Below are 27640 nucleotides of genomic sequence, written 5' to 3'. Positions count from 1 at the left end.
CTTTGTAATTTATACTTTAGACTATATCATACAGAAATTGGCAACTACCATATATCCAGCTCTGAATTATGCTATCTCTAAATTTCCATTAAAATGTTTCCTAGAGCACTGCTTCTTCATTCAGCAACTGCTTCTTCCCATGAACACTATTCCTCAAACTTCCTCTCATTTCAGTTCCTATTACAGCTCTGTTATTAACTTGTGGTATGACCTTCGATTAGCCTCTTCATCTGTATTATGAAGAGTTTCGATTAGGCAGCCTCTGTCAATTCTATAAGATTAATCTGTTATTGGGCATGTGCTGTATTATGTGCTAGGCCCTAAGAGGGTCTTTAAGGAATTAACAAATAGAAATAATTACATACAGAATTTTAACACAGGGCAATAAGGGACAAGTATCATTCGCAGAAATAATGAGAACATCCTTGGGAGGGCATTTCAGTTAGAGGCACTGGCACGAACAAAGTTAGAAAAGTGCAAGTCATGCTCAAGGGAAAACCAGTGGCACCACATAGTAGCTGGAAATGAAACATAAATGTAAGGGAGTGGAAGAAAAAGATGAGTCTGGTAAAGTAGTGTGGAAATATATTGTCAAAGCCCAAATGCCAGACAGAGAAGTCAGGACTTTACACTGTAAGCAACGAGAAACTATGGGAAAGATGTGAGCCAAGTGACCTGTGGTTGCAGTGTATGAAGGATATGCTAGAATAGACAGCCTAGAGATAACAAGACATCAAGCTAATGCAAGAGACCTAGCAAGAGGGACAGAATGAGGGCTTAAATTACGGAGCTGGATAAATAAATAAAAGGTATTTCCTAGGCAGACCTGTAAGAATGGTTGCTAATGGATTTAATGAAGGAGCAACAGATATGAAAAAGGTAGGAATTGTATAAAGTCAGAGCTAAAGAAGGACTTCTGAAATCATCCAGGGTTGATTCAGTGATTCATTTTCTTTTCAAGTAGGAAGGTCACTTTTTAAATTACCGGCTGCAAACATTTTTAACTTTTAAATTAAAGTAATACAAATAATTTTTTAAAAAACTAAACACTAAATATTTGCATAAAATGAAATGTAAAAGTTCGTGTCCTACCATTTTAAGTGTCACTTCTAGAGGCAACACTGCCTAATTATTTCTGTAGTACCTTTGCAGATACTCCCATTATTATGAAAGCCTGTCTGTGTTGGGGGACAGGGAGGAAGGGTTGTAATACTTTTTTAAAGATTACACATAATGGTAACATAAACTTTTACAATTTTCTTTTTTTTATTCAACAACATATATTAGAGACCTTTCCATGCCCCTGTATGTATCTCTAAGAATTTTTAATAGCAATATAGTGTTATATAGTAACAGGTCATAATTTACTTAGCAATCCCCCCCTCCTTTCTTAGAAGAGGAGTTGTGAACTTACAAAACAATTATGCATAATGTGCAGAATTCCCATATAACACCCTTCCATCAACACCTTACATTTTGTGGAACATTTATTACAGATTATCAATCCCTTTTTAATGGATGCTTAGATTGTTTCTATTTTCTTTTCTGTCACAAACTATATATTATAAGTAAATATTCCTGTACATTCAGAACATTTTTGTGCGAATATACCTGTATGTTAAATCCCTGTAGCATTTTTTTTGGTCAAAAGATTTGTGAATTTAACATATTGATGGATGCAGCCAAATTGCCAGGCTAGGCACTCTTTTTAAGAAGGAAAGATGTAAAGGACCTATACATAGGGTTGTGGAATCCTCTCTGTAGGTGGACAACCTTCCTTTCCTCGTTCGATTCCTATTTTAAGAATGAGGGTCATGAGGCCAAGCGACAGGGGCACACCTCACAGGCCTAGAATCCCCGTCTTTCGCTCTGGGCTAGGGTCCATCCCCCTCTGAAATTTCAGCTGTATTTCTACTTTCCCTGAGACTGGGAAAATCACGCCCCTCACTACACCCACCCCCATGTAGCGTCTCTCCCCCGCTTAAGTCAAGGTTTCTCTCACCGATGGTTCTCGTTAAGCAGAGAGAAAAGCGGACCAAGGCTCAGCTCTGTCACTTGCTCGCGGAGATCGCTGAGCGGCACAGCCTGCAGCACCGACTGAAGCGCGCGCAGCTCCTCCAGCGGAGCTTCTAGCCGCGACACCTCCCTCAGCAGCGACTGCACCTGAGCCGCCATCTTTGCCCCTTCCGCAGAGGCGGGTCAGCGCACCTCCCGCCGGCCTGACGTCACTGCTCCCGGGGCGCTTTTCCCAGCCTCGCGATATCTGCTCGGCGCAGCCGCCTTTCACTGTGTTTCGGTGGTAATTGCGAAAGGTTCGGACCACACCAATTGCAGGGTGGAGCTGACGGCCAGCGCGCGTTCCGGGGCTGCCAAACCTCGCGAGATGGGTTCCGTTAGTGTCGAGTCAACCGTTGCTAGTGGTTGCTGTTCTCTGTTGGGGGTCATTTTGGGCGTTGCTCGGTTGGTCACGTAATCCGATTTTCCATTCTGCTGTATTGACCACGGAGAGCGGAGGCTTGCAAAATGCCCCGCAAGCGGAGTGCTGAGAATGGGGAACAACCGAAAACTAAACGGCCTCGCAGGAGGCCTCCAGGCTCTAAAACACTCGGCAGCGGCGAAAGCGGGGGTTGTGGAGGCCGCTGCGGCTTTGGCAGCACTGAGGCGATACCGAGCGGATGCGGCGGATGGAACCACGATCCCGGCCCAGACAAGAATCAAGAGAAGGCGGAGGGTCATGCCTCTGGAAAACAAGATGAATATTCTCGATATGCTGGACGAAGGCGTGAGTAAGACCGACGTGGAGCGCCTTTTTGGCGTTAATGAGTCTCCTGTGCGCACCATTAAGAAAAACGAGAAGACCATTAGGGCCAGCCTGGAGAGTGTTTCACCCATCCGCTCCGAATGCTTTGTATTCCCCGGAAATGTAAATATCGGGAAGATGGAGACTGAGTTAACCTTTTGGGTTGAGGACCATACCATAGGGGGGCGCCATCTGACGTTGAAGGCCATCTGCCACCAGGCCAAAGCATTTACAAGCAGTTGGTGGAAATCACCGGGAATGGCAGCCCCGATAAGTTTCATGCAAGCTAGGGATGGTTTGAGAAGTTTAAAAATCGCTGTTGTGCGAAATACGAGATTGATGGGGGAGGAAGAATCGTTACATGCTGAGTCGGCCCCCAAGTATTCCAAGCAACTCCAGAGACTGATCATTGCTATAGGCTATGTGCCTCAACAGGTCCAACGCCGAGAGGATAAGCCTATTTTGGAAGTGCATGCCTTCGTGTGCTTTTAGGGAAAAGGATAAAAATCCATGAAGCTTAGAGGAAGCTAAAGACAGGATTTCCCCCATTTCTTGGGACAATGCCTCAGATGACAAAACCGTTGCTGTTTTTGCAAAGATCCTAACCCCACTTAAATAACAGAAAATGCCTTCCTGTTTTCTGGTACTCACACCCCAGAGTATCAGTAACCATTGCCCTCTTTTTGGATTGGTTCGTAATTGTTTTGTCCCATCAAGCCTGAAGTTATTTAACCGAAAAAAAAAAATTCGGGGTGTTGCTAATAGCGGACAGAGGTCCCAGTCACCCAGACTCATTATTCCTTGCTCATCTTAATGGTGATACTGTGTTTTTCCCCCTGGAGGGGACAAGGGCCTCCTTCAGCCCTTGGATCAGGGTATAATCGAAGCATTCAGGAGGTGGTATGCCAAGCATATGTTTGACTACTTTGCTGATTGTATTGAAAAAACCCCTCACCTTACTTTGAAAGAAACATGGCAACATTACAACATTGCTGATGCTTTGGTAGTGATAAAAACATTGCTGATGCTTTGGTAGTGATAAAAGAAGCGATGGATGATATAAAACCAGCTGCTCTTAATAAGGCCTGGTGGAAACTGAGAGGATGTGAGTGATTATGCATGCTTCCTTAGAGCTAATGAAGAGGCTGAAAAAAATCATAGAATTTGAAAAATGGATGGGCTTTAAATTTCTTGACATTTAGGCAAGTGAAATTAATGAGCTGCTCAAGTTTCAAGCATTGGTGATAAGACTCTTATGGCCAAGGATAAGGAAGAAGACAAGCTCCTTGAGCCAGAGGTAAAGATGAATCTAAGGAAATTGAATACTCTTTTATGCCAGGCCTCACACCTCATTGATGCTGCAATTGATATGGATCCTTGCCTGGATTGATGTTAGACCTTTAAAAAAGATTTCAATAAATTGCTGTATACCTATAAATAGGTGCAAGTGTACCTTCAAAATAAAGCAAAGGTGCTGAAGATAGGGGGGGAAGATACAGAGAAAGAAGAGGCAGTGGTGTGAGTAAAGGAGACAGATATAGAATCTAAGTCTGAAGAAGAGTCTAAGTCATTCTGAATCTGAGTCTGAGTCTGAATCTAAATCTGAATCTGATGATGAGAGCAAGAGGAGGGAGATAAGAATACTCCAGAAGAAACTGGACTTTCAGGCAGTGGCACTCAGATGCTTGCTATATCTGAAGAATCTCCCAAAGCCATAAATACAGAATTGGACTGTTGGAATATGACTTTGGAATTGAACCTGGAGAGTAGTGATGGCTGAGTTGAAAGAAGAGGATCCAGAGACTTTATCCAAGTAACAGTTCACCTCTTGCCATCCTTCTCGTTACTGCTATCATCACCTTCATCGTGACCATCATCCTTATAATCATCAGCTCACATCCTTGATTAGTCATCCAACAAACGTTATTGAGCATAAACTCTGTTCAGGTTCCTGTGCTAAGTTTGGAGACTTATCTCAGGAAATCATCTCAGAATCTAAGGTAAATGGTCATTAACAGTGCTCATTCATATTTAACAATTATAAAGGATCACTGTCCTGATTTAGTGAAATTAAAATATAAAGGTTTTCTTAGGGTCACAAGGTTTCATTTTCTGTAATCTTAATTTTTTTCCACAGGTATTAAGTTCTTCAATCAAAATGGAGGTTTTCTGAGTTAACTTTGGTACTTGGTATAAGAATAATTGTTCTTGAAATGGTATGGTTTCATGGTATTGTATTTTGTAAAGCACTTTAAAAAAAAAGATTTTTTAATTTCTCTCCCCACCCCCCAAGTTGTCTGCTGTCTGTGTCCATTCACTGTTTGTTCTTTTGTGTCTGCTTGTATTCTTTGTCAGGGGCACTGGGAATCTGTGTCTTTTTCTGTTGCATCATCTTGCTGTGTCATCTCTTCGTGTGCGAGTCGCCAATCCTGGGCAGGCTGCGTTTTTTTCGTGCAGGGCGGCTCTCCTTACAGGGTGCACCCCTTGTACTCCCTACGTGGGGGGCACCCCTGCGTTGCAGGGCACTCCTTGCGCGCATCAGCATTGCGCGTGGGCCAGCTTCACCACACAGGTCAGGAAGCCCTGGGTTTGAACCCTGGACTCCCATGTGGTAGGCGGACACCCTATCAGTTGAGCCAAATCCACTTCCCTGTAAAGCACTCTTACTCTTCTCAGTTGTTGCTTCAGGCTTATGAAGGAGGTATTAGCCCTTGCGTTTCTAAAGAATCGCAAATCCTGAGTCTGCACAGCTCACAATGTAAATGACAGAACTGGGGCTACGACTGATTTACTACTTTGCCAGGAAGTATACCAGAACTTCGAGAATTTACCATCTCGAGGAGACAGGCAGACAGGTGAACAGGTAATACAGTAAGCACAGAGGCTGCAGCCAGATTTGGCTAACGTGTTTTATTTGGACTGCCCAGTTCAAAACAATTTTTAATGTTGCTCAACTTCCCTTCCCTTTTTGTTTAAGGTTTTATTTACAATAAAATTTGCCAATTTTAGGGTACAGTTTGTTGAATTTTTAAAATTGTATATAATTGTGCAACTATCACCACGATCAAAATCAGTTTCCTTTTTTTTAAAGATTTATTTATTTATTTCTACCCCCCCCCCCCCCCCCCCGCCTCACCCCAGTTGTCTGTTCTCCGTGTCCATTTGCTGTGTGTTCTTTTGTGTTCATCTTGTCTTGTTATGTCAGCTCTCCGTGTGTGCGGCACCATTCCTGGGCAGGCTGAACTTTCTTTCGCACTGGGTGGCTCTCCTTACGGGGCGCACTCCATGCGTGCAGGGCTCCCCTACATGGGGACACCCCTGCATGGCAGGGTACTCTTGCGCACATCAGCACTGCACATGTGCCAGCTCCACACGGGTCAAGGAGGTCCGGGATTTGAACTGCAGACCACCCATGTGGTAGGCAGACGCCCTAACCACTGGGCCAAGTCCACTTCCTGATCAGTTTCCTTAACACCTTCACTTGTGCCACTTTGCACCCAATCTCCTCCCACCCCATTCCCAGAGTAGTTATTTTAAAACCTGAATTGAAAAATTGGAAATACTGACAACAATCAATAAACTGCTTTTCTTACTTGTTTGCATCTCCTTATAGTTTATGTTAAATGTTACAACAGAGGTGTGTACAAAGTGCTTTGGGGGACTAATTTTGGGAAAGGCTAAACAGAGCACCTGGCTTCAAAAGGTGAATGAGTTAGCTAAGAAAAATAGTCAGTGTTCTGAACCAGGGAGGATTAGTAGGGAGATCCAGGCAGGAGGGGTTGATGTGGAAGACAGGAAAGCAGCCATGTGTGTGCTCCACTTATCTGAATGTTTTTGTTGGCTGTTGGGCCTCTTTAAAGTGGAAGTTTTACGTATGTTTGTTAGTGTTTGTGTACTGTGGTTTCTGAAGGTTTTGTGAAAGATTTATCTTTTTATCTGTTTTTATTTTGTGATGAGTTGTGGCTCTGCAGATGGTGCTTAGGTTGTTGTTTGAAGGAGGAAAGGGTTGCCTAGGGAAAATTCCTCTATTTACCCACTTCCTTCCAGTCTCCTACTCCACCTGGCTGGTTTGGGCCCAGGCAATGAGGCAATCAGCAGGTTGGAGGGAGTGGGAAAGGCCCTCAGTGCCCTCCCACCAACCTGCAACTCACCTTTGCTGCTGCTGCCACTTATCATTCAGCATGGACAGTACTCTTGGCCAGGATATCTGTCCTTATGTTCTTCCTGACTTGTGCCCCATATGATGATGCTGTGAACCTTCTCACCCTCCAACCTGGGGACTGAGAAGGAAAGAAAAGAAAGAAGGAGCATTTCACTGCTCCAGGGTTTTTGAGCTGGGCAAGCAGGGGGGAGATGAATGGTGAGATCCTTGGAGGCACACCTCCTGGTATCCTGGGGATTGTAGGGTGGTTCTGAAGGAAATTGCCAGTACACTTCACTCCCTATCCTTTGGGAAGGGGAGATCAGGCAATTTTTACTGCCAGGGTAAGAGAAGGGAAGGTGTCTTCGTGTCTGCTGTTCTTATCTAAGGGTCACTTGATACTTGCCGTCTTAAGTTTTTCTGAAAATTTCTGGAGGTTCTATTTTCTCATCTGTGAGATTATCTTAAAATGTTAAAAGTTGGAAGTGACTACAGAGTAACAGCAGTGTCTAGGGGAGGGTGGAGAGGAGAGGTGGAGGAAGAACTAAAAGGAAAGGTAATGCAGCATTCTAGCCCAGCTTTGCTGTTCACTGTGTGTGTGTGTGTGTGTGTGTGTGTGTGTGTGTGTGTGTGTGTTTATTATCTCTTTCCCTCTCTGGCCTTTTCTTTGTTTGTAAAAATTGGCACAAGCTTGGGCTAGATCAGTGGTTCTTAACCTTTTTGGGTCTGGGATCCCTTTGAGTTTTTTGTTTTTTAAGGTTCTGGCTCTGCACTTCAGAAAAATGTATAGATACACACAGTGTTGCATTTAATTTCAGGGAAATTAAAATTTAATTTCAGAGAAAATTAAGTTACATTTATTTGCAAAGATTATGAATTGCAAGTTTTAGAACCACTGGATTAGGTGATATCAGGCCCCTTCTGCCATAACACTGAGACTGTAAAGTCAACTATAACCTCATAAAGGCCATAGCAAATACCTCAGGAAAGAAAAGAAAAGGCAGAATGAAATATGAAATAACTAAAAGGGAACATAGAATGTTTTGAAAGAATGTAGAATTAGAAAAAGTGTATAGTGAAAGTCATAACTGAAAATATTATAATGTAAAGACTTTTCTTTTAAAATTATGCCAAATCTTTTCCCAAAATGTTCCTGTGAGGAAATGTTGTGATACATATATTTCCCATCAATTTTGCATTTATGTAATTGTCATTTTCTAATATATTACAGTCCTACCTTGGTTCCAAACTGACCTTTCATGCTTCTGGATGATATTTTGTTGACATGGCTCACAGTCATTTCTTTTTTATTTTTTTAATTTTAATCTATTTCTTTCCCCCCGCCCCCCAGTTGTCTGCTCTCTGTGTCCATTCACTATGTGTTCTTCTGTGACTGCTTCTATCCTTAGCAGCAGCACCAGGAATCCGTGTTTCTTTTTGTTGCATCATCTTGTTGTGTCAGCTCTCGGTGTGTGCGGTGCCATTCTTGGGCAAGCTGCACTTCTTTTGCTCTGGGTGGCTCTCCTTACAGGGCGCACTCCTTGTGCGTGGGACTCCCCTACACAGGGTACACCCCAGCATGGCACGTCACTCCTTGCGCACATCAGCACTGTGCATGGGCCAGCTCCACACGGATCAAGGAGGCCTGGGGTTTGAACCACAGAACTCCCATTTGGTAGGCGGACGCCCTATCCATTGGGCCAAGTCCGCTTCCCCACAGTCATTTCTTAAGCACCTTCTCCCTGTCTGAGGTTTTAGGGGCTGGGAATACAGAAATGAATGAAACTGGGAAACGGACTTGGCCCGTCTACCACATGGGATGTCCGCGGTTCAAACCCCGGACCTCCTTGACCCGTGTGGAGCTGGTGCATGCACAGTGCTGATGTGCGCAAGGAGTGCCGCGCCATGCAGGGGTGTCCCCCGCATAGGGGAGCCCCACGCGCAAGGAGTGAACCCATAAGGAGAGCCGCCCTGCACGAAAGAAAGTGCATCCTGCCCAGGAATGGCGCCGCACACACTTCCCGTGCCACTGAGGACAACAGAAGCGGACGAAGAAACAAGACGCAGCAAATAGACACAGAGAACAGACAACCGGGGAAGGGGGGGGAATTAAATAAATAAATAAATCTTTAAAAAAAAAATGAATGAAACTTTGAAGAGCTCACATCTAATGGGAAAGCCATCTATTAACAACTCTCTGTATTTCAGTATGGTCATTGGTGTAACAGAAGGAAGTTTAGCAGCCTTCCTGGCTTCTACCTACTAGTTGTCAATAGCATCTCCTTCCCATTTGTGACAATCAAAAATGTCTCCAGACATTGGCAAATGTTCCCTAGGGGGCACAGTGGCCTTGCGTTGAGAGCCAACCGATTAAATGAAGTTGAAAGGCCCCTCTATACGATTCCTGTCATGTTCATTGCTTCCACAGAGCCCAGAACGGGAGGCAGGAGTTGTGGATTCAAGTCCTGGTTCTGTCCTTGAGTTTTAGTATATTGTGCTTTGGTTTCCTCATCTGTTAGATGAAGGGTTGTCTTGGATCCAGGGTTCTTAACAAAAGGTCCGTGACTTGAATTGAAATTCAAAAAAACATTATTCTTGTGGGGATGTTTTGGTGTGGGTATGATGTATTTATTAAATAATACACAGAATAGTATGGACTTAGTAAGGGGTCCGTGGTTTTTACCTGACTAGCAAGGATATCCGTGGAACAGAAAAGGTTAACAACCCCTGTCTTAAATAATACCTGAGGACCCATTTACTTTTTAGTATTCCAACTATGATCTCATGTAAAATTTTCAATACATTTTAGGTGAGTTTATATTTCATCCTGTTAGCTCTGTGTCCCACTGAGACCTATTGACCAAAATGCCCCAGATCTTTCTAAGGAATGGTCTGTTTACAAGGCCTGTATGGTGCTTCCCTCCCCTTCTGGTCACCTAAACACCTTCATTCTTCTTTGTGGGCCATTACACCCTCCACCCTCTGTGAATCCTCCTTTTTAGCCTTTGTGCTGGAAGCCACCTATCATGTAGTTGGATACCTTACAGTGTTCCAGTATGTCCCAATTCTCTGCTCAAAACATTGCTAACAGGGAAGCAGACTTGGCCCAATGGATAAGGTGTCCGCCTACCACATGGGAGGTCCGCAGTTCAAACCCCGGGCCTCCTTGACCCGTGTGCAGCTGGCCCACACGCAGTGCTGAAGCGTGCAGGGAATGCTGCCACACAGGGGTGTCCCCCGCGTAGGGGAAGCCCACGCGCAAGGAGTGCGCCCCATAAGGAGAGCTGCCCAGTGCGAAAGAAAGTGCAGGCTGCCCAAGAATGGTGCTGCACACACGGAGAGCTGACACAACAAGATGATGCAACAAAAAGAAACACAGATTCCCGGTGCCACTGATAAGGATAGAAGCGGTCACAGAAGAACATACAGCGAATGGACACACAGAGTAGACAACTCGGGCGGAGGAGAAGGGGAGAGAAATAAATAAAAAAATAAATCTTTAAAAAAAAAACAAACATTGCTAACAGTGACCCCCCAAGCCCTTCCTATTAATAACATCTTGTCAGTGTATTAATTCACTAATTCACAGGTATTTATTGAGAACCCACTGGGTGCCATGAACTGTAATGAGGAGGCAATGCTGAGCAAAGTGTTGTCCCAGCCTTTATTGAATTGATGATTATACATTGCTTCTCATATCTTGTTTGATCCCATGGCAGCTCTGTGAGGTAGACAGCAAAAGTATCATTATCCCCAATTTCTAGATAAGGGTTATGAAAGTGAGAGGAAGTGACTAATCAGAGACCACAGGCAGCTAAATACTGGCACTGTGATTTAAATCCTGCTCTCTAGTACTTTTATTTTTTTCCTATAATCTAATTGAGCTGTCCTAAAGTAAATAGAAGCAGTGTGGCAAAGCCTGGTTCTTCTTTTTCTTACATGATTACTAGTTTAGTTTAGAGAACTAGTATGTCAAATTGGAGACCTTGAAGGAGGTGTTAGGAGGGAATGAGAAACCCAACCAAGATAAAAACATTAAAATGCTACTCAGACTCTGCCAAGAAGTAGGAGGCAGGACCTAAGCCATAACATAAAATGAGTGGGAAGACAGAGGTTCATTTGAGCAAAGCTTGATCCCCAGGCTGGAAGGCAGGAAATGCATGCTTTTTTTTTTTTTTAAGATGTATTTTTTATTTATGTCCCTCCCCTTCCCTGCCCCCTTCCCCCAGTTGTCTGCTTTCTGTGTCCATTCGCTGTGTGTTCTTCTGTGTCTGCTTGTATTCTTGTCAGTGGCACCCTGAATCTGTCTCGTTTTTTGTTGCATCATCTTGCTGCGTCAGCTCTCTGTGTGTGCAGCGCCACTCCTGGGCAGACTGCACTTTTTTCGTGCTGGGCGGCTCTCCTTACGGGGCACACTCCTTGCACATGGGGCTCCCCTCTGCGGGGGACACCCCTGTGTGGCACAGCACTCCTTGCACGCTTCAGCACTGTGCGTGGGTTCCAGCTCATCACACGGGTCAGGAGACCCTGGATTTGAACTGCGGACCTCCCATATGGTAGGCGGACGCCCTATCCGTTGGACCAAATCCGCTTCCCATCAGGCTGTTTTTCAGCCTCTGCCTGAGTCATAGTGTGACTCCTTGTAATTTGCCTCTATCCCTGTTAATGACTCCATTCTATCCCCCAAACAGAGAACCCTGGAATGAAAGATATTCTCCAGTTCTTTTCATTTCTTATTTTATTTGAAATGATTATCATTAAAATAGTAAGAAAGATTATATGTTGAATGTTTTTTTCTGTCACTTTCATCTTAATTCAGGATCTTAATGTCTTTTTCCTGGATCATTATAATGGCTAAGTAGGCTACTCTCTCCTGGTTTTTCTCCTTCTGACCATAATAATATAGTCAGCTGGACCATATTCTTACTCTACTATTTAAAAACCTCCGAAAGCACTTATCACTTAAGTACAAACTATAAACTCCTTAGCCTGAACCTTTTAATTATAATTCTATCCAGTCTTATTTCCTCCTGATGTCATACTCACCCATACACTAAGGTCCATGTAGGCTGGCTATCTCATCTGTCTCTAAATACCTCTTGAATTTGCACGTATTATTATTTGATTAGAGTGCCTGCTACCCCCCACCCCACCTCTATTGTAATTGTACTACTAATAAATAAAGGTCCAACTTAGGAGACACCTTCTCTTCAAAGGCCCTCCTTCAGGTTGTGCCTTCCTTTTGGCTCCCTCAGCTCTTAGTTACAGTAGCACAAATCATAATGGCGGCAGCGGACTTCGCCCAGTGGTTAGGGCATCCGTCTACCACATGGGAGGTCCGCGGTTCAAACCCCGGGCCTCCTTGACCCATGTGGAGCTGGCTGATGTGCAGTGCTGATGCGCGCAAGGAGTACCCTGCCACACAGGAGTGTCCCTGCGTAGGGGAGCCCCACACGCAAGGAGTGCACCCCGTCAGGAGAGCCGCCCAGCGCGGAAGAAAGTGCAGCCTGCCCAGGAATGGTGCCACACACACGGAGAGCGGACACAACAAGATGACGCAACAAAAAGAAACACAGATTCCTGTGTTGCTGACAACAACAGAAGTGGACAAAGAAGACGCAGCAAATAGACACAAAGAACAGACAACTGGGGTGGGAGGGGAAGGGGAGAAAAATAAATAAGTAAATCTTTAAAAAAAATCATAATTGCTTTAAATTTGGTCTGTTTGCAAGGCTACCTTTTCCACTAGACTGCCAACATTGTCCCATACATATGCAAATGAATGGAGGTGACATAACTCCCTAAAACATCAAGTACTCGACATGTGTAAGAGCTTATCATTCATAATAATTAGCAGTCCAATGTATGTTTGCTGTCTAAATACTTCCAATAGCAGTTTTGTTCAATAAGAATGGATTCAAGTCATCTAGGCTTAAGTCCTAATCCTAGCTTCAATTTAAAACTGTGATTTTTAATATGTTTCTTCTGAGCCTACATTTTTCTCATCTGTAAAATGCAGAGGAAAATATATAGGTATGAAATTTTGTTTTGTTTTTTGTTTTTCAGTGCATTCAAACTCAATACAGAGCTCAGGAATTATTTTGGAGATGGGGAATGGGGATGAAAAAATGTTTCACAGCCTTGATTCCAGGCTACTTGAGCTGGGAAATATTGAACTGGTGATGTCACTGTTGACTTGTACTTTTTCCCCCTCCATAGATCCTGATAGCTTCTTTCCTGACACACCCCATGCTAAGGACCCTGAGTCTGCAGCTCCATTCAGCTGTCACTGGCACCTGTGTCTCTGGCACTCACTCCATTGTTTTTGTCAACTGTCCCAACAAGCAAATTGCCAGAGACATAGCCCAGTGTGGTGAAGGGGCTCAGGTACTGCCCCAGAAGGCTTGGGTAGCTATGAGGATGCTCTAGAGGGACCATTTTTGGGTCCTTTTCTTCGTTTTGACAACCCTGTCTGTCCAATGATGAACTACTTAGCTTTCTGCTTGGGGTGGTATGAGGAGCACAGCTGAATGAATGATCCCCATACAGATCCTACTGCTGGACCTGAAAATGTTAAGGGCATATGAGGGTGTATATGGGATATGAAACCCAGAAAGATAGGTTGCTTGCCCTAGGTGTTAAGAGAATAGTAGAATCCTGCATATTGAGAAGTCGGGTCTCCTGAATCCTAGCCTAACTCTCTTCTTGGAGTCATTCTCCTTACTTCAATTCCATAGGTGCTGACTGTGACAAGGAGGGGAAAGCCATTCCATGTATTTAGCAGTTTTCTAGAAGCAGCTGTACAGTGGAAAGAACATGGGACTTGGAATCAGGCCAGGCTTTGCATCTTGCCTCTTCCACTTACTATGTGACTTTGGGCCAGTGGCTTCCCTTCTATAAGCCTTAGTTTTTTGAATTAGAAAATAGTATAATGCCACCAGCCACACAGGGTTGTTGTGGGGAATAAATGATATAAAATATGTTACAGTGCTTATTCTAGTAACTGAAATGTAATAGATACTCAATAAATATTTGTTGTATCTGAATTTCCCCCCTTCTTTAAAGATGCAGCTCTGAAGAGGATGAGAGGGGCTAGAGGGTATACTGCATTTGGCGCCTTGCTCCCTTTCTTCTTGCTTTACAAATCAACATTCTTGACGTTGATGTTAGACTAAGTTATAGTGTTCTGAGTATGGTCTTTGGGGGCACAGTCCCCAAACTGGAGATCCCGCTTAACCTTGTGTTTGATTCCTTGCTTCCTTCTTCCGACCAGAAGGTCTTATTTTTCCTTCATTAATGTTACTTTTAAGGAGTAGCTCATCTAAAAGAACCGGTGATGATTTCCCATAAATATGACTCTGTCTTGTGTTTTTTTGTGTTTTTTTTTGTTTGTTTGAGTTCTTGTTTTTGTTTTTGTTTTTTCTAGGTGCCTGGATCACCCACTCTGGATCCTATCAGGGAACATCCTTAGGTGACATTTGTGAGCTTGGGTTTTGAAAGGAAAAGGACTATAGATGACTGGATTTTAACTGCTTGAAAGGACAGTTTGGGTAAATGAATCAGTATTAATTATAGTATCAACTAAAGAGGTCTGTAATGAGTTGCTCAGAAGGAGTCAGTGGTAATCAGGGTCTCATTTCTCTGTAGGTAATATTTTTTCTCTGATAGTATTTAGGCTTTTCTCTTAATCTTAATGTTCATCTGTCAGTTTGTTAAATATTCTCCCTCCTGTATTCTTTTAGCATCTTTTTTTTTCCCCTATAACTCCTGTTAGATAGATGTTGAAACTTCTGGATTTGATGACTGAACTTTTATATTTTTCTATTGCTATTCCTTTATGCTGCATTTTGGGGGAATTTCTGAACCTAGTCTCCCACCACTAATTTGTTTTTCAGCTGTGACTGTTTTGCTACTCAGCCCTTCTATTGGGTTTTTTTATTTGAACAACCTCGGTTTTCATTTTTGAGATTTTAAATTGTTAAATAGCCAACTGCTCTTGTTTCATAATTGTCTGATTTTATTTTATGGGTGCAATCCCTTGCCTTGACTTTCTGAGAATTAATTATACTCAGATTTTATTTTAAAATCTTGGTCCTCCTCTTATGTAAATTCTTCTGTTTATTGAGTTTTTGTTCCTTGTGGTATTGACTTTCTCCAGATTATTTTTTGATCCTTAACTGTAACCTCTCATCTTTTTAGTTATGCTTATGGAGCAGTGCAGGAGCAGCTGCAAGATTTGCATTGGGCAGCACTGTTGTCATTGTGAGTGTAGATGGGGGGTGGGTAGGCATACTGTTGGCTGGGATGCTAAGTAACTAGTCTTCTGGATATGAATTCTCTCTTTTTTCCCTGGCTGTCCCCAGCCACCTGGACACTACTTTGCCTCTTTGTTCCAAGCTCTCAAACTTACTGTACCTGTCTGAAGACAGATACCCCCAATTCTGCTGCTGACCCGTGGGAGATTTGGGTCCTAATCCTGATCCTGCAGTGGCACTCCAATTATTCACCTTCATGGTTGCCTCCAAATTTCTGTCTGTTCTGATTTCCATCACCTCCAGACATGGAATGTTGCTTTCATCTCTGTAGCAATACTTTCCTCCATGTTCCTATGCATATCTCAGGCTGCCTTCTATACTTTGGGGCTTCCTTATCGTTTCTGATACATAGAGCATTTTCCTTATTGTGTTCTGGCATAGGTAAGTAATAAATGTCTTCTGTCATTTCTAGAGTTTGGTATGAGAGGGAGGGAGGCTGCAGTGTGTGTTCAGTCCATCAAGTTGAACTGAAAGTGTGAAGTGGAGTGGAATCTTTTGTAATGTAGCTGTTGGGCTCTCACCTCAGTCTGTTCTATTTAGTATTTTTTAAATGTTTTGGATAGAGGGGAAGCAAACAGCCTTAATTTCCAGGACATACAGAAGGAGAGTAAACGGGTACATGATGGGAGGTTCCTGTAAATGGTAGCTGGCAGGAACCCCAGCTTTAGCAGAAATGCTGTTAGAACCAGGTCTTTCAGCTCCAGTTTAGCACCCTTTCTTCCGTAGTCTGCTACTTTTCAGTTCTGGTTCTCAGCAGTGTTCTTAAAGTTGCCATTGACAGACACAGTCTTAACAAGAAAAATCTGTTGGGGTTGGGGGGAAATCCTGAATGTTGAATCAGAAGATCTGGATTCTCGTCCCCTCTCTGCTACCATCTCCACATATGACCTTAGACAATTCTTCCTTCTCTGGGCTTTGATGTTATATCTAGAATGAAGGGATTGGATTAGACCACAGTTGCAAATGCAAATACTTAACAGGAAGGTAACTTAAATGAATCAAGTGGACTGGGGTGTAACAATGAAGGATGATTGTAGTAATAGATGGTAACTCTTACTCTTCCTAGTTGTTGGAAGTAAAGAGAGCAATGGAGGAACTGTGTTGACCTGAAGAATGTATTCGTGCCTATAGGCAGTAGCCACTTCTCAGCTGTAGCTAAATGTGACCTAGTAGGATGATGAGTGCAGGTCCAATGTGGTGAGACTTTTTTATATTTTATTTTTTATGTGAAGCTCAATAATCTTTTTTTTTTAATGTGAAATATTCTGAAAATAAATATTGGTAACAAAGTCAACATCTTTTAAATCCAGGGCCAAACCATGTATCTGGCCCTTGAACCACTAGTCTGTGACCTATGCAGTAGATAGTTTTTCTAGAACCCCTTCCAGCTCTGTGATTCTGTCTATATGAAGATATAAGTTCACCTTCTATAACTCACTACTTCTCTTGAGAGAGAAAGAGATTGTGTTTGTGTGTGTGTGTTTTAAAATTGATTTCAGTCTGTTCTCTCATTTCTTTTTTTGTCAAGGGCTTTTTGAATAATACATTCTGTCATAGTTTTACAACCTTTCAAACCTACAGACAGGTTTCTGTGATCAGTCAGTGAGGAGTTCACACACTCCCAAAGAGATTGGAAAGGGCCTTTGAGGCAATGGGATTATTTTTTCTAGAGACTTAACTCAGTCATCACTTTCAGAACCAATAAAATGGGATTTCTCAGTGTGTGATTGAGTGAATAAGACACTCAGCAGTTGCTTAAACAAATTTGCCCCATGTTCCTCTCCTTTCAGTCAGGGATTTTTAAATGCCGCATGAATATGAAGCCTTAAATAGAGCACTCTTCATTCTGGGGCTCAAGGAAAGAGAAAGATCAGTTCTCTTGGTAGCACCTAAGGGGAGGTCAGATAGGTGAGCAGGGCTCAGATAAGCCTTGTCTGACAGGATCCAAGTCCTTCAGAGAACAGGAACCTGTCTCCTTTCTCTGTTTGGAATCTGAGAAAGATTTGTCAAGACTGCTTGAGTAAAAAGTGATGCTTGGGAACACTTTTTACTTGCATTACTGTCTTAGTAGTGCTACTGTTTCTGTGACATCTCAATTAGTTCAAACATATCTAACCACATTCACCAGTGATTTGCACAGGAATCAGCTATTGAATGCTGGTAGGATTTTAGATTATCAATGAGGAATTCTAACCTCTGATCTTTCACAAAAAAAAAATCTCAGAGGCCTGCAAAGTTGATGATTATGCTCTTAGAGCTGTGATAGAGAAACCTTTAAGAAAATAAAAGGTGAAAAGAGCCTACATTTGCCAAGGATAAACAGGAGATGATGCTTTTTGTTTTTGCTTGGAGTTGTGTCGACTCTTTGCAATCACATGGCTGTGTGCAGTACAGAAGCACAGAGTGTCAGCCAGATATATGTCTGAGAGAGAAAAGCAGAGGAAGGTGGCATAATAAAAGTTCTAGGTTGTGAAAAGGATTGGAAACCACTGACCTAAACTGATCTTTATTGTACAGCAGGAAAATCATGTCAGGAGCAGGGCATGTACCTGTCTCAAAGTACATATTCAAATAATTATTACTGGAATAAAAGAAAACTTGCCTAGGGTCACACAGCCATGCTAATGCATGGCCAGAATCCAGGTCTTACTGTTCTCCATCCTGTGTTAATTCCCATACCCCAAGCAGACCGGGCCTATCCTTAAAACTGCCTTCCCATGGCTGCTTCCCTTCTTTTTTCTCCACCTGGGGAAGGACTTATTAACAGCTCTGTCATCAGAGGTTCTCTGCATGGTGGTTATGGAATGTGCTGATTTGATGCAGGAGGGAGGGGAATCCTAGGTGTTACCTACTTGGTCTCAGCTTTCCTGGGTAATTCTCAGAAACTTCTGTTACCCTGTCCCTTCTTTTTAAGATCCTGGGCACTTGCACCAGTAATTGTCACCCTCTCGGTTTGCTTTAGAGCTGTACTGTGTGAAAAGCTTGCTGCCTCTTTGAACATCCTGCCCAAGGCCTCCTCACTGTGAGTTTTGCCATGGCCAGTGGTTAGGGGAAGGGAATGGTAGGATTAGGTCCCAGGTCATGGTTCATGGAAAGAGCACTGAACTAATGTAGGATTGTTGAAGAACAACTCAAAGGCATTTAATTAACAGTTCACTGTCAATATGTATCTAAAGGAGAACAATTGATGTGTTTATATTATCCAACAAAAGCAAAAATTGTTTGTGTAAGAGAAGGGAAGGAAAAAACTACATAGTCTAGAAGGAGTGAATTTTGTTTGCACATTCTTTGATTAAATTAACAGCTTGCTATTAGCAAAGAAGTTAGTCTGGGTATTTCATCATTGAGTAAGTCAACTAGGGATATCAGAAAAAACAATTTCCATTGTTTTTGGATTCTCTGAAAATCTTGAGTGTTCAGTTTATGTGTGACAGACTGTTTCTGTGTATTATCTGTCTTTCAATTCATTACCACCTTTTTTTTTTTTTAAACCACCTTTCTTTAGTTAATCTTGGGCTGTATCATTTTCCTCATCAGAATATTTCAGCATCCTAGTACTTGTTGTATAGGATTTGTCAGATGCCTTACTCTCTCTGATTATACTGTTTTTCACCACCACCCAACCCCACCACCACACATACATAAAAAGAAATATTAATATCTGCTCTAAATGTCAAAACAGCAAAGTGTTGTATAATGAAAGCTACTGTTTTTGTTTTTCTCTCCCTCAATGTCATCTCCTCAGGGGTTCACATCATCTAAAGCAATGGCTCCCAAATTTGACTATGCTTTTGATTCCTGAACTCCAGCCTTTATTTACTTAATCACATACCTTTTTTTAAAAGTTTTGTAGGTGATCCATATACAACCAGTCTGGGAACCTATGCTTAGGGACTGGAATAGAATTTCAACCTGATGTTCCCTCCATTTGTCCATCTGTGGCAGTTTGAGATTATTTATGAATTCCACAAGAGAGATTATCTTTGTAAACTGGTCTATTCCTCCAGGTGTAACCTCTTTGGTTTATTACATTCCCCTGAGATGTCTTTGATTAAATTATGTTAAGATTAAGGCTTTGATTCAACCATGTCAACAGAGCATAACAGGTTAATTTCCCACCCCCTTGGTAGGCTGATATAATTGGGCAATCACTCAAAAAGACACAGAAGAAGGAGAACTTTGTCAATTTTGATCCTGGAGCTCCGGGGAGAGATGAGCCATTCACCTGATAGTTTACAGTTGATCTTGTGAAGAGAACAGAGCAGCTGAGAAGCCCTGAGAATTGAGCCCTGGGCCAGCTTACAGCTGAGAGTGGAAGATGCTGGACCCACAGAGCCTTAAGAGGAAGAAGGAAGGAGAGACCAGGAGAGATCCTCTCCCCACATCTCTGACCCCTGTCATCTTGCTTCAACACATGGCAACTGACTGGTGAGAAATCAACAGAATTTGGACTCTTTTACCCCAAATACCCTTGTAACTAAGCTTTTACCCCAAATACCCTTTATAAAAACCAACAGATTTCTGATATTTTGCAACAGCACCCCTCTTAACTGACTACTACATCATCCTTCCTTGAAATTGATCCTTTTGCGACAGCTCAATGAGATAGACAGGGCTGATGACTTGGATCATCTTAGATTTTCCCTGGTTCAGTGCAGATCTTCTCAAGTCACATTCTCATGATGCTGTTCTCACACTCCTTTCTGAACATTGTCCCTGGTTTTGTTTTTTTGTGTATTTTTTTTTCTTGTTTTAAAGATTTATTTATTTCCCATACCCACCCCCTTGCCCCCCCACCCCCTTTGTCTGCTCTCTGTCCATTTGCTGTGCCTTCTTCTGTGTCTGCTTGTATTCTCATTAGGCAGCTCCAGGAACCGATCCTGGGACCTTCCAGAGTGGGAGAGAGGTGATCATTCTCTTGCGCTACCCCAGCTCCCTGATCTGTGTCTCTTATTATCTCTCCTCTGTGTCTTCTTTTATTGTGTCATCTTGCTGTGCCAGCTCTCTGCATGGGCCAGCATTCCTGCGCAGGGCAGCACTCCATGTGGGCCAGCTTGCCACACAGACCAGCTTGCCTTCATCAGGAAGCCCTGGGCATCAAACCCTGGGCCTCCTATATGGTAGATAAAAATGCAATTGCTTGAGCCACATCTGCTTCCCCTGACTTTGTTTTTAACATTTGGACTCATTTTCATATCTTACAAGACTCACTTCTTCCCTTCTTTGCTTTTTTTTTTTAAAGATTTTATTTATTTAATTCCCCCCCACCATTGTCTGTCCTCTGTGTCTATTTGTTGCGTCTTGTTTCTTTGTCCGCTTCTGTTGTCATCAGCACGGGAAGTGTGGGTGGCGCCATTCCTGGGCAGGCTGCACTTTCTTTCGCTCTGGGCAGCTCTCCTTACGGGCACACTCCTTGCGCATGGGGCTCCCCTACGCGGGGGACACCCCTGCGTGGCAGGGCACTCCTTGTGCGCATCAGCACTGCACGTGGGCCAGCTCCACACGGGTCAAGGAGGCCCGGACTTTGAACCGCGGACCTCCCATGTGGTAGACGGATGCCCTAACCACTGGGCCAAGTCCGTTTCCCTTCTTTGCTTTTTTATTTATTCATCCATGGACACTCAAATTTGAGAGTTGGTGATAAAAGTAGCACCAGTCCAAAGGCAACATGCACTAGGATGCATGTTGAAAGAGCTAGAGGTGCCCAGTTTGGAGGAGAGAAGACATAGGAATTTCTGCAGGGCTGTCCTGGGGTGGTACTTCATGTGGTTCTTTAGGGAAACAGTTGGGTAGCAGGTATTGGCACACCGTAAGAAAAATTCTTCTCATGTGAAAACCTTTAAGTTAGATGCACTTTGTGAAGAGATGGTGAGCCCTCCCACTTCCAGGAATGTTGAAGCAGATGCTGGCTGCATGTATTAGAATGGTTGAACCAGATGACCTGTAGGGCTTTGACCAACTCCAGACTTCTTTATATGGGGCTGGAGAGATTTTAAACTTTCCTCCTCAATAAGTCACCTAGTTTGGCCAGGTTTGACATTTCACTAGGCTCCTCGTGAGCATCATAATTTGGTTTTGTTCTCTTCTCCAGGTACTTTTGGAAGGGAGAAATAGAAGAAGCCACTGAGATCCTGATGGTGAGTGAGGATCAGATTTTAATAGGGGAATAAGTGAAAACTAAGGCCTTTTTCCCAGATTGCAATGAAAAATGAGCAAAGATCAATTGATTGAGGTTCTATTCCCACAAAACATGCCTTAGCTTAATTTGTGAGCTATTGACAGGGCCTGGTGATCTGAATGGCCAGAAGAATGAGCACCTGCAGAGCTGGGGCTGAGGTTCTGGAGCAGTGGGGTTTTTTTGTTTGTTATTTGTTTTTTCTTTTACAGTTACCAAAGACAAAGTCTTCCAAAAGTCTACATGCTGTCCAGCTACATCAAGTGAGGCTGGCATCTCTTCTTGCTTATTCATCACAGGACCAGCCAGGGAGACACTGGGGCTAAGGGAAGGAGCTTGAAAAGTAAGGCTACCTGGAACCTAGCCACCAATCTCCCATAGTAATCCTGGGCAAGACCCTGTCCCTTTCAGCCTCACACTCTCCATCTGTGAAATGAGGCCAGAATGGAATCATTTAAGCTAGCAGTTCAACATAAATAATGCATTTTTATGGCAAGTAACTGTACTGCCCCCCACCCAAAAGTAAATAAATGACAGCTGGATTTGCATGTCTGCAGTTGCATTTAGTCTGATTCAGCATGTTGCTTTGGTTGGAGTATGAAGAAAAGTTAGCCTCACACAGGCATTTAGTTGGAATAAGGAAGAGCATTTAAATAGCCTTTTAGGTAATTGTGTATATCTTTTTTTTTTTTTTCTGAGTATATTTAATTGGGAGGAGAATGTTTTCTCTTGCTGCTTTTTTCAATATAAAATTTTATTGAAATATTCATATATGAACATACATAATTAAGTGTATAATAAATAAAAGTTGTGAACTTAGAGAACAAGCAAAAATATCATCATACAGTGCTCCCATATAACACCCCACCAATTGTGGATGTCTTTGATATTAGACTAGAACTTGAAAAATGGTTAGTTACAATGTAGAATTTGAAACCAAATCAGTGAACTTTTCTTTGTGTTATATTAAAGTCTTGCACTTGTAACAGGAAGAAAAGTTTATTGATATGATTTTGTAACATCATAGATTAGTCATTTATTTAGCAAATATTGTTTTACTGAATTATGCAGGTTTTTAAAATGCTTGCCATATTTCACTTTATAGCATCAAAACTCACATTTGTTAATATCAACTCTGATCACCTCAGAAGAGTCTTTAAGTGTGGGAAATTTTCAGAGGCTCATGATGATAAAGTCAAGTTTTCCAAAGTTCTAGTTTTTGCTTGAAAACATGAATTTTATCATTGATAACAAATTATATAAGTTGTTCTCTTTTGAGTGATGGGTTCATTTTGTTCACATTTGAGAAAATGTCTACTTAATGTTCAAGCCTAGGTAACCATGATTTTTTCTGTCAGGCATTCTTTCATCAAGTAAAAATGGTGTTCTGTGAAAAAAGTGATGAGTTTAGCTTGTGACTCCGTTGGATACGTTTAAGACAACCTGTCATCGATTATCAGACTAAGTATACAACAGAAGTGTTTTATATATCTTTGTGACAAAATTTCACATAGAATATTGAAGACATATACTTAATGGTTGAAATTTAATAAAAATAGTAATTTTCATCATTTCATCAAGGACATTCATTAAGTGAAAGTGACTTTTTTTTAAATGCAAGTGTGGTGGTGAAGAATACAATGACAGTACAGTTTGGTGCCACCATATTTAGGCATGCTAAGGCATCAGCAGTTTTATCCATCATTGGTTATGCACCATAAGTGAAAATATCAATACAGTGTTAGGCCCCAAACACTTGGGGTAGCCAGAGATGTAGAGAAAAAAAACTTTAATATGTGAGTTAGGCAGAACTTCCATTTATTGTGTCTGCAGAGGCAAGGAGCCAAGGTCAATTTAGAGCAACTCAGACCTGACTCCCTGAGCTGTGGTTTCATGCTTGCTTAAATACCTAAGTTTCAATTTAGAATCTGCTTTGATTATGTATTAGCTTTATATGCACATGGAAGAACATACATAGTTATATAATGGTATTATTAGTATGTTCAGGAAGTCATGCCTGTACATGCATAATTGAAAAAGGGACGGATAACCCACCGGGGGTGGGGATTTTTACTATGTTAATTAAGCAATTTGAAGCGAGAATAGCCTTGGGGCTTCTGCACATCTAGCCATCCATTTGAAGCTGGTTTTCATACTTCATTGCTTCAACAGGATGTTCTTGATTACAAGAAATGGAATCTGGCACCAAAGGAGGGTTGCATTTCATCACCTAATTTACATATAATTATTTCCTTTGTACCCTAGCAACAGGGAGAGAAAGGGGAGCAAACAAGTTATACTCAGGTATTCTGTCACCCTATACCATCAATAGTGAAGACACTAAATAACAAATTATTATAAAAAATAGTTTTGACCTTGTGGACCCCCTGAAAGAGTCTTGAGCTAGTGGACCCGACTTTGTTGAGAACCACTGGTCTAATCCCTTATCACTCTGTGTGGTTTATGGGATTGGCATCACCTGGGCAATTGTTAGAAATGCAGAATCATGCTGACCCAAGACCTACTGAATCAGAGACTGAATGCTAAAAAGATTCCCAGGTGATTCCTGTGTACCTTAAAACTTTAAAAGTCTTGGTCTTAAACCAGTGGTTTTCAACACTGGATACATATTAGAATCACTTGAAGTTTTTCAGATAACCTATCTAGGTCCCACCTTACAGATTCTGCTTGACTTTGCCTAAGGTGGGAATTAGAGAATGGTATTATTAAACAAGGTTAACTCTAATGTGTAGCCAGGAATGGAAATGGTCTGTCTGGATGATAAAATCCTTTCACATCACAGAATTCTGTGAAGATAAAATTATACCCGATCTCAGATCTAGCTATAGAGAAGTCCTTTGTGAATTACTGCCTCAACAGAGGTGAAGGGAGTAAGGCACCTTTAGTAGAACCAATATTGTTAAGAAATTACAGCTTTACTGATGGGGGGGGGGGCCTGGCTTCAGGGTTAAAAGAGTTAACTCCAAAGCTCAACTTGCTGTGTTGAATCCTGGCTTCCTGACTCACTAGTTGTACCATAAGTGAATGTAAGTTACTTGGACTTGCTGTGCCTTGGTTGCCTGTTTATAAAATGGGGATCACATGGTACCTTGGGTTGTTAGGAATATTAGAATTAATAGATGTGACATGCACACATAAAGTGGTGTATCACTGTCAGCTCTTATTATTGAAGTATTAAAGTGTCTTTTATTCTTTGAGTTCTACATGTCTGCTCATAAAAACACACTGGTACAGATGTCATCTCATTCCAAATGTATAATAAGAACCTGTACATGTTTTGTGATTTATTAAGCATGATATCTCATGAGAACTTTATTGTGCCTCATGGAGTAGAAAGGAAGTAGAAGATTATTGTCTTCATTTGACAGGAGGGAAATTGAGGCCCAGGTTCTTGCTTCCTCAGCCTAGAAAGAGAACTTATATTGTCAATGAGGGCCAGGTGAAAGACACGGACAGAACAGAGACCTGTGGGCTTGGGTGGTCTGGGAAGATCCCTTGGAAAATGTTAATGATTGAATTGGGCCTTGAAAGATATAGAGGTTTTCAGTTGGTCAACAGGAGCAGAAAGAACTTTCTAGGTAAGGAAGAGAGTACAGGGGTATTGTTGTGTTTGGGGAAAGCATGGTGACAAATATGGACTAGTACTAAAAACAGTAGCTAATGTTAATAAATGAAATCAATGTTGGTCAATATACTAGGTCAATGTTTTATATACTTTGTATCTTTTAATCCTAAGCAACCCTGTCATGTATGTACTATTTTCATATATCCTCTTCTGTAGTGGCCTTTAGTCACACTGCTAATAAGGGGCAGGCTTGGAATATGAACCCATGTCCATGAGATTCTAAAGCCATCTGTCCTAACTTTCCACTTGTTGACAGATGGGAATCATAGACTCAAGAGTGGGGGCAATAGGGCTGGACAGGTGGGCTGTGGCAGATTGCAGAGGGCTTCCAGCTTCCAGTGAGGCTGGACAATTGGGTTTTTTTGCATGGGCTGATTCTAATCATAGTCACAGGGCTCTGCTTTCTCTCTGTAGGATGGTGCATTCTTTTGAAATCTCAGAAGTCTTCAGTCTATCCGTGGATCAAGGAGCTGTACACTGTTTAAAGTGACTTGAGGAGGGCATGGAGGATGATTGAATTGGGAATACTTTTTGTGCATCCCACTGGCTGTCTCTAGTCTTCATCAGCTGCACTTTGGAGAAGGGGAGGCCTCTTTATCTCCCAGCATCTCTGGATTCCCTGTTCCTGTCAGCACAGAGGAGCTAAATAACCTGTGGAGGCTGAAAGTCTGAGGTTCCTGAGGCTAGAAAAGAAGGCTGGGCCTGTCATGGCAAGCAAGAGCTCAGTGGAACTTCTGAGTGCTTCATTCTTAAAGGTGGCCAGAGGGTAGGAGGCCACCCTATAATGTATGGGATAAATGCTCTCTCAGAGGGGAACTGCATTATCCAAAGGGATAAATTGCTAATGGTGGGATTTCAGGAACCAGCAGGGTTATTTTATTTTTCCTAACTAAAGATGGCCTTTGTTGAGCCCTAGGAGGTAGCACTAGGATTGGGGAAATGTAAGGGCTTTAGACACAGCTGCATGGAATGGAACTAAGCCTTGACTCTTTCCTGGCATGATATGACATCAGAATGCTCCGTGGAGACACAGGCTCTAAGCCCACTTTTACCTTGAACATAGTTGTCCTAAGGTGGGAAGGAAGCCTGGGGAGCTGCTAGGCCAGTGTTTTTCAGACTTGCTCCACAGAGCCCTAGCGAGTTGTCAACCCTAGGCGGTTAAGCGAATGAGGCCCCACCTATGCTTCACCGTTAACTGTGTTTTATTATATATTGAACTCCCTGGTAAGATTTGGCTTTTTTAAAAAAAGTTTTCTTGATAAAAGTTTGCAAACCACTGGTCTAAGCCAGTCTCCATTTTACAGATTAGTAAAGGAAACTGAGTTGCACTGCACAGAGGTCCAGAAATGGGGTGGCAAATGAGTTACAAATGGTACAACCAAGGTTGCTATCCCCTTTGTCTGGTGCTTTCATACAGCTCCAGAAGTCTTGGGTAGAAGAGGGCTGGAAAGGCAGGGTTCAGTAGAGCCCCTTGGGGTGAGAAGAAGAAAGATTTGATTCTGGCCCCATCCATGAATCTGTCATAAGTTAACTTTAATCCAGGAGACCGTGTCAGCTTGGGAGTGATAGACGTCCATAGCTGGCATCTTGGGTCTTTCCCAGAGGGAAAAGTATGTGGGAAGGTTAGTGCCAGGCTCTAATTCTGCAACCTGCTGTGCTTCTCTGAGATTTACTTTGCTCAAATATAAAATGGGGGAAGATCTCTAAAAGATCTTCTGTAAAGACTTTGTAGGGACCTCAGGCTGAGACCCTTCCAAAGGTTCAGTGGGTCCTCTTTTGATAGCCACTGGGGATTGAGCAGTGGGGGTGGTGGTGAGGGGATGCTTACCTCAGAAAAACAAAAACAGGTAAGTTTTAGATATGTGTGAAAGTCCAACTTGTATAAAGTATTTCCTACTTAAAATGTACTGGGGATCCCAGGTGGACTGTATTACTGTATTGCTTTGAGGATAAAGTCTAATTTCTTGGTCTGGCTTTCAAGGCCTTTCATAACCTGGTCTTAACTCACCTTTTTCATTATCACCCTCCACTTCTCTCGTACTCTGGTCCATGGATGGCACCAGCATGCTGTGTGATGTTATTCCTGTGTTCAGTCCATCCCCTCTACCCAGAACACTCTTCTGCATGACTGCTTGATGAAATCTGGCTGCTCCTTTCTAAGGCCTAGCTTCCCTGCATGGAAGGAATCACTCCTGCCTTGGTGGTCCTGTTTTCCTTGTGCATCCTATAATACTGTTTACAGTCATCCTCTTTTTTCTAATTTGTGAGCTGCTCGAGGTGAAGGGCACGTCTGAATATTATCTCTTGCACAAGGTTTGGCAAATACTTCTCAAATTGATGTTTCAAGGAATCGAATAAAGCTGTATCTATAGTACAGTTAGTTTCTAAGTGAGGGAATTGGCAAGACTGGATTTCTTTCTCCCTTGAACTTTCTTGAAGTTTTTCTCCAGTTTGTTCAGAGTATCTGTCTATGGCCTTCATTAGAACATTTTCTGTGCTCACTGCTCATATTACCAGAAAACTTTTCCTTAATGGCCTTCCTTTGCCTCATTGTCACAGTTGA

The 27640-nt window shown here is 42.4% G+C and overlaps 1 protein-coding gene and 1 long non-coding RNA gene across 7 annotated transcripts in view; one reads left to right on the top strand and one right to left on the bottom strand.

The window, feature by feature from the left end:
* PSMD5 (proteasome 26S subunit, non-ATPase 5) overlaps window positions 1–2231 on the bottom strand; it is a 32928-nt gene extending 30697 nt beyond the window's left edge. The window contains exon 1 of one of the 2 annotated variants that reach the window (XM_071217027.1): window positions 2003–2231. In XM_071217027.1, the coding sequence (XP_071073128.1) occupies window positions 2003–2175 (173 nt within the window). In that variant the 5' untranslated portion in view covers window positions 2176–2231. The remainder of the gene's footprint in view (window positions 1–2002) is intronic. The other variant, XM_004473329.4, reaches the window with a different exon arrangement.
* A 55-nt stretch (window positions 2232–2286) lies between these two features.
* LOC105747595 (uncharacterized) overlaps window positions 2287–27640 on the top strand; it is a 73004-nt gene continuing 47650 nt past the window's right edge. For 3 of the 5 annotated variants that reach the window (XR_011649477.1, XR_011649478.1, XR_011649476.1), the window contains exons 1-3: window positions 2302–4800; window positions 19387–19684; window positions 21348–21393. This is a non-coding gene — a long non-coding RNA (uncharacterized lncRNA). Of the gene's footprint in view, window positions 4801–19386; window positions 19685–21347; window positions 21394–21643; window positions 21775–25491; window positions 25844–27640 lie in introns of all 5 variants that reach the window. The other 2 variants (XR_011649475.1, XR_011649479.1) reach the window with 2 other exon arrangements.

The sequence above is a fragment of the Dasypus novemcinctus genome, chromosome 8 (assembly GCF_030445035.2).
Source record: "Dasypus novemcinctus isolate mDasNov1 chromosome 8, mDasNov1.1.hap2, whole genome shotgun sequence".
Lineage (NCBI taxonomy): Eukaryota > Metazoa > Chordata > Mammalia > Cingulata > Dasypodidae > Dasypus > Dasypus novemcinctus.
The sequence above is the reverse complement of the archived record's forward strand: the minus strand, read 5'-3'. Positions and strand labels throughout refer to the sequence as shown.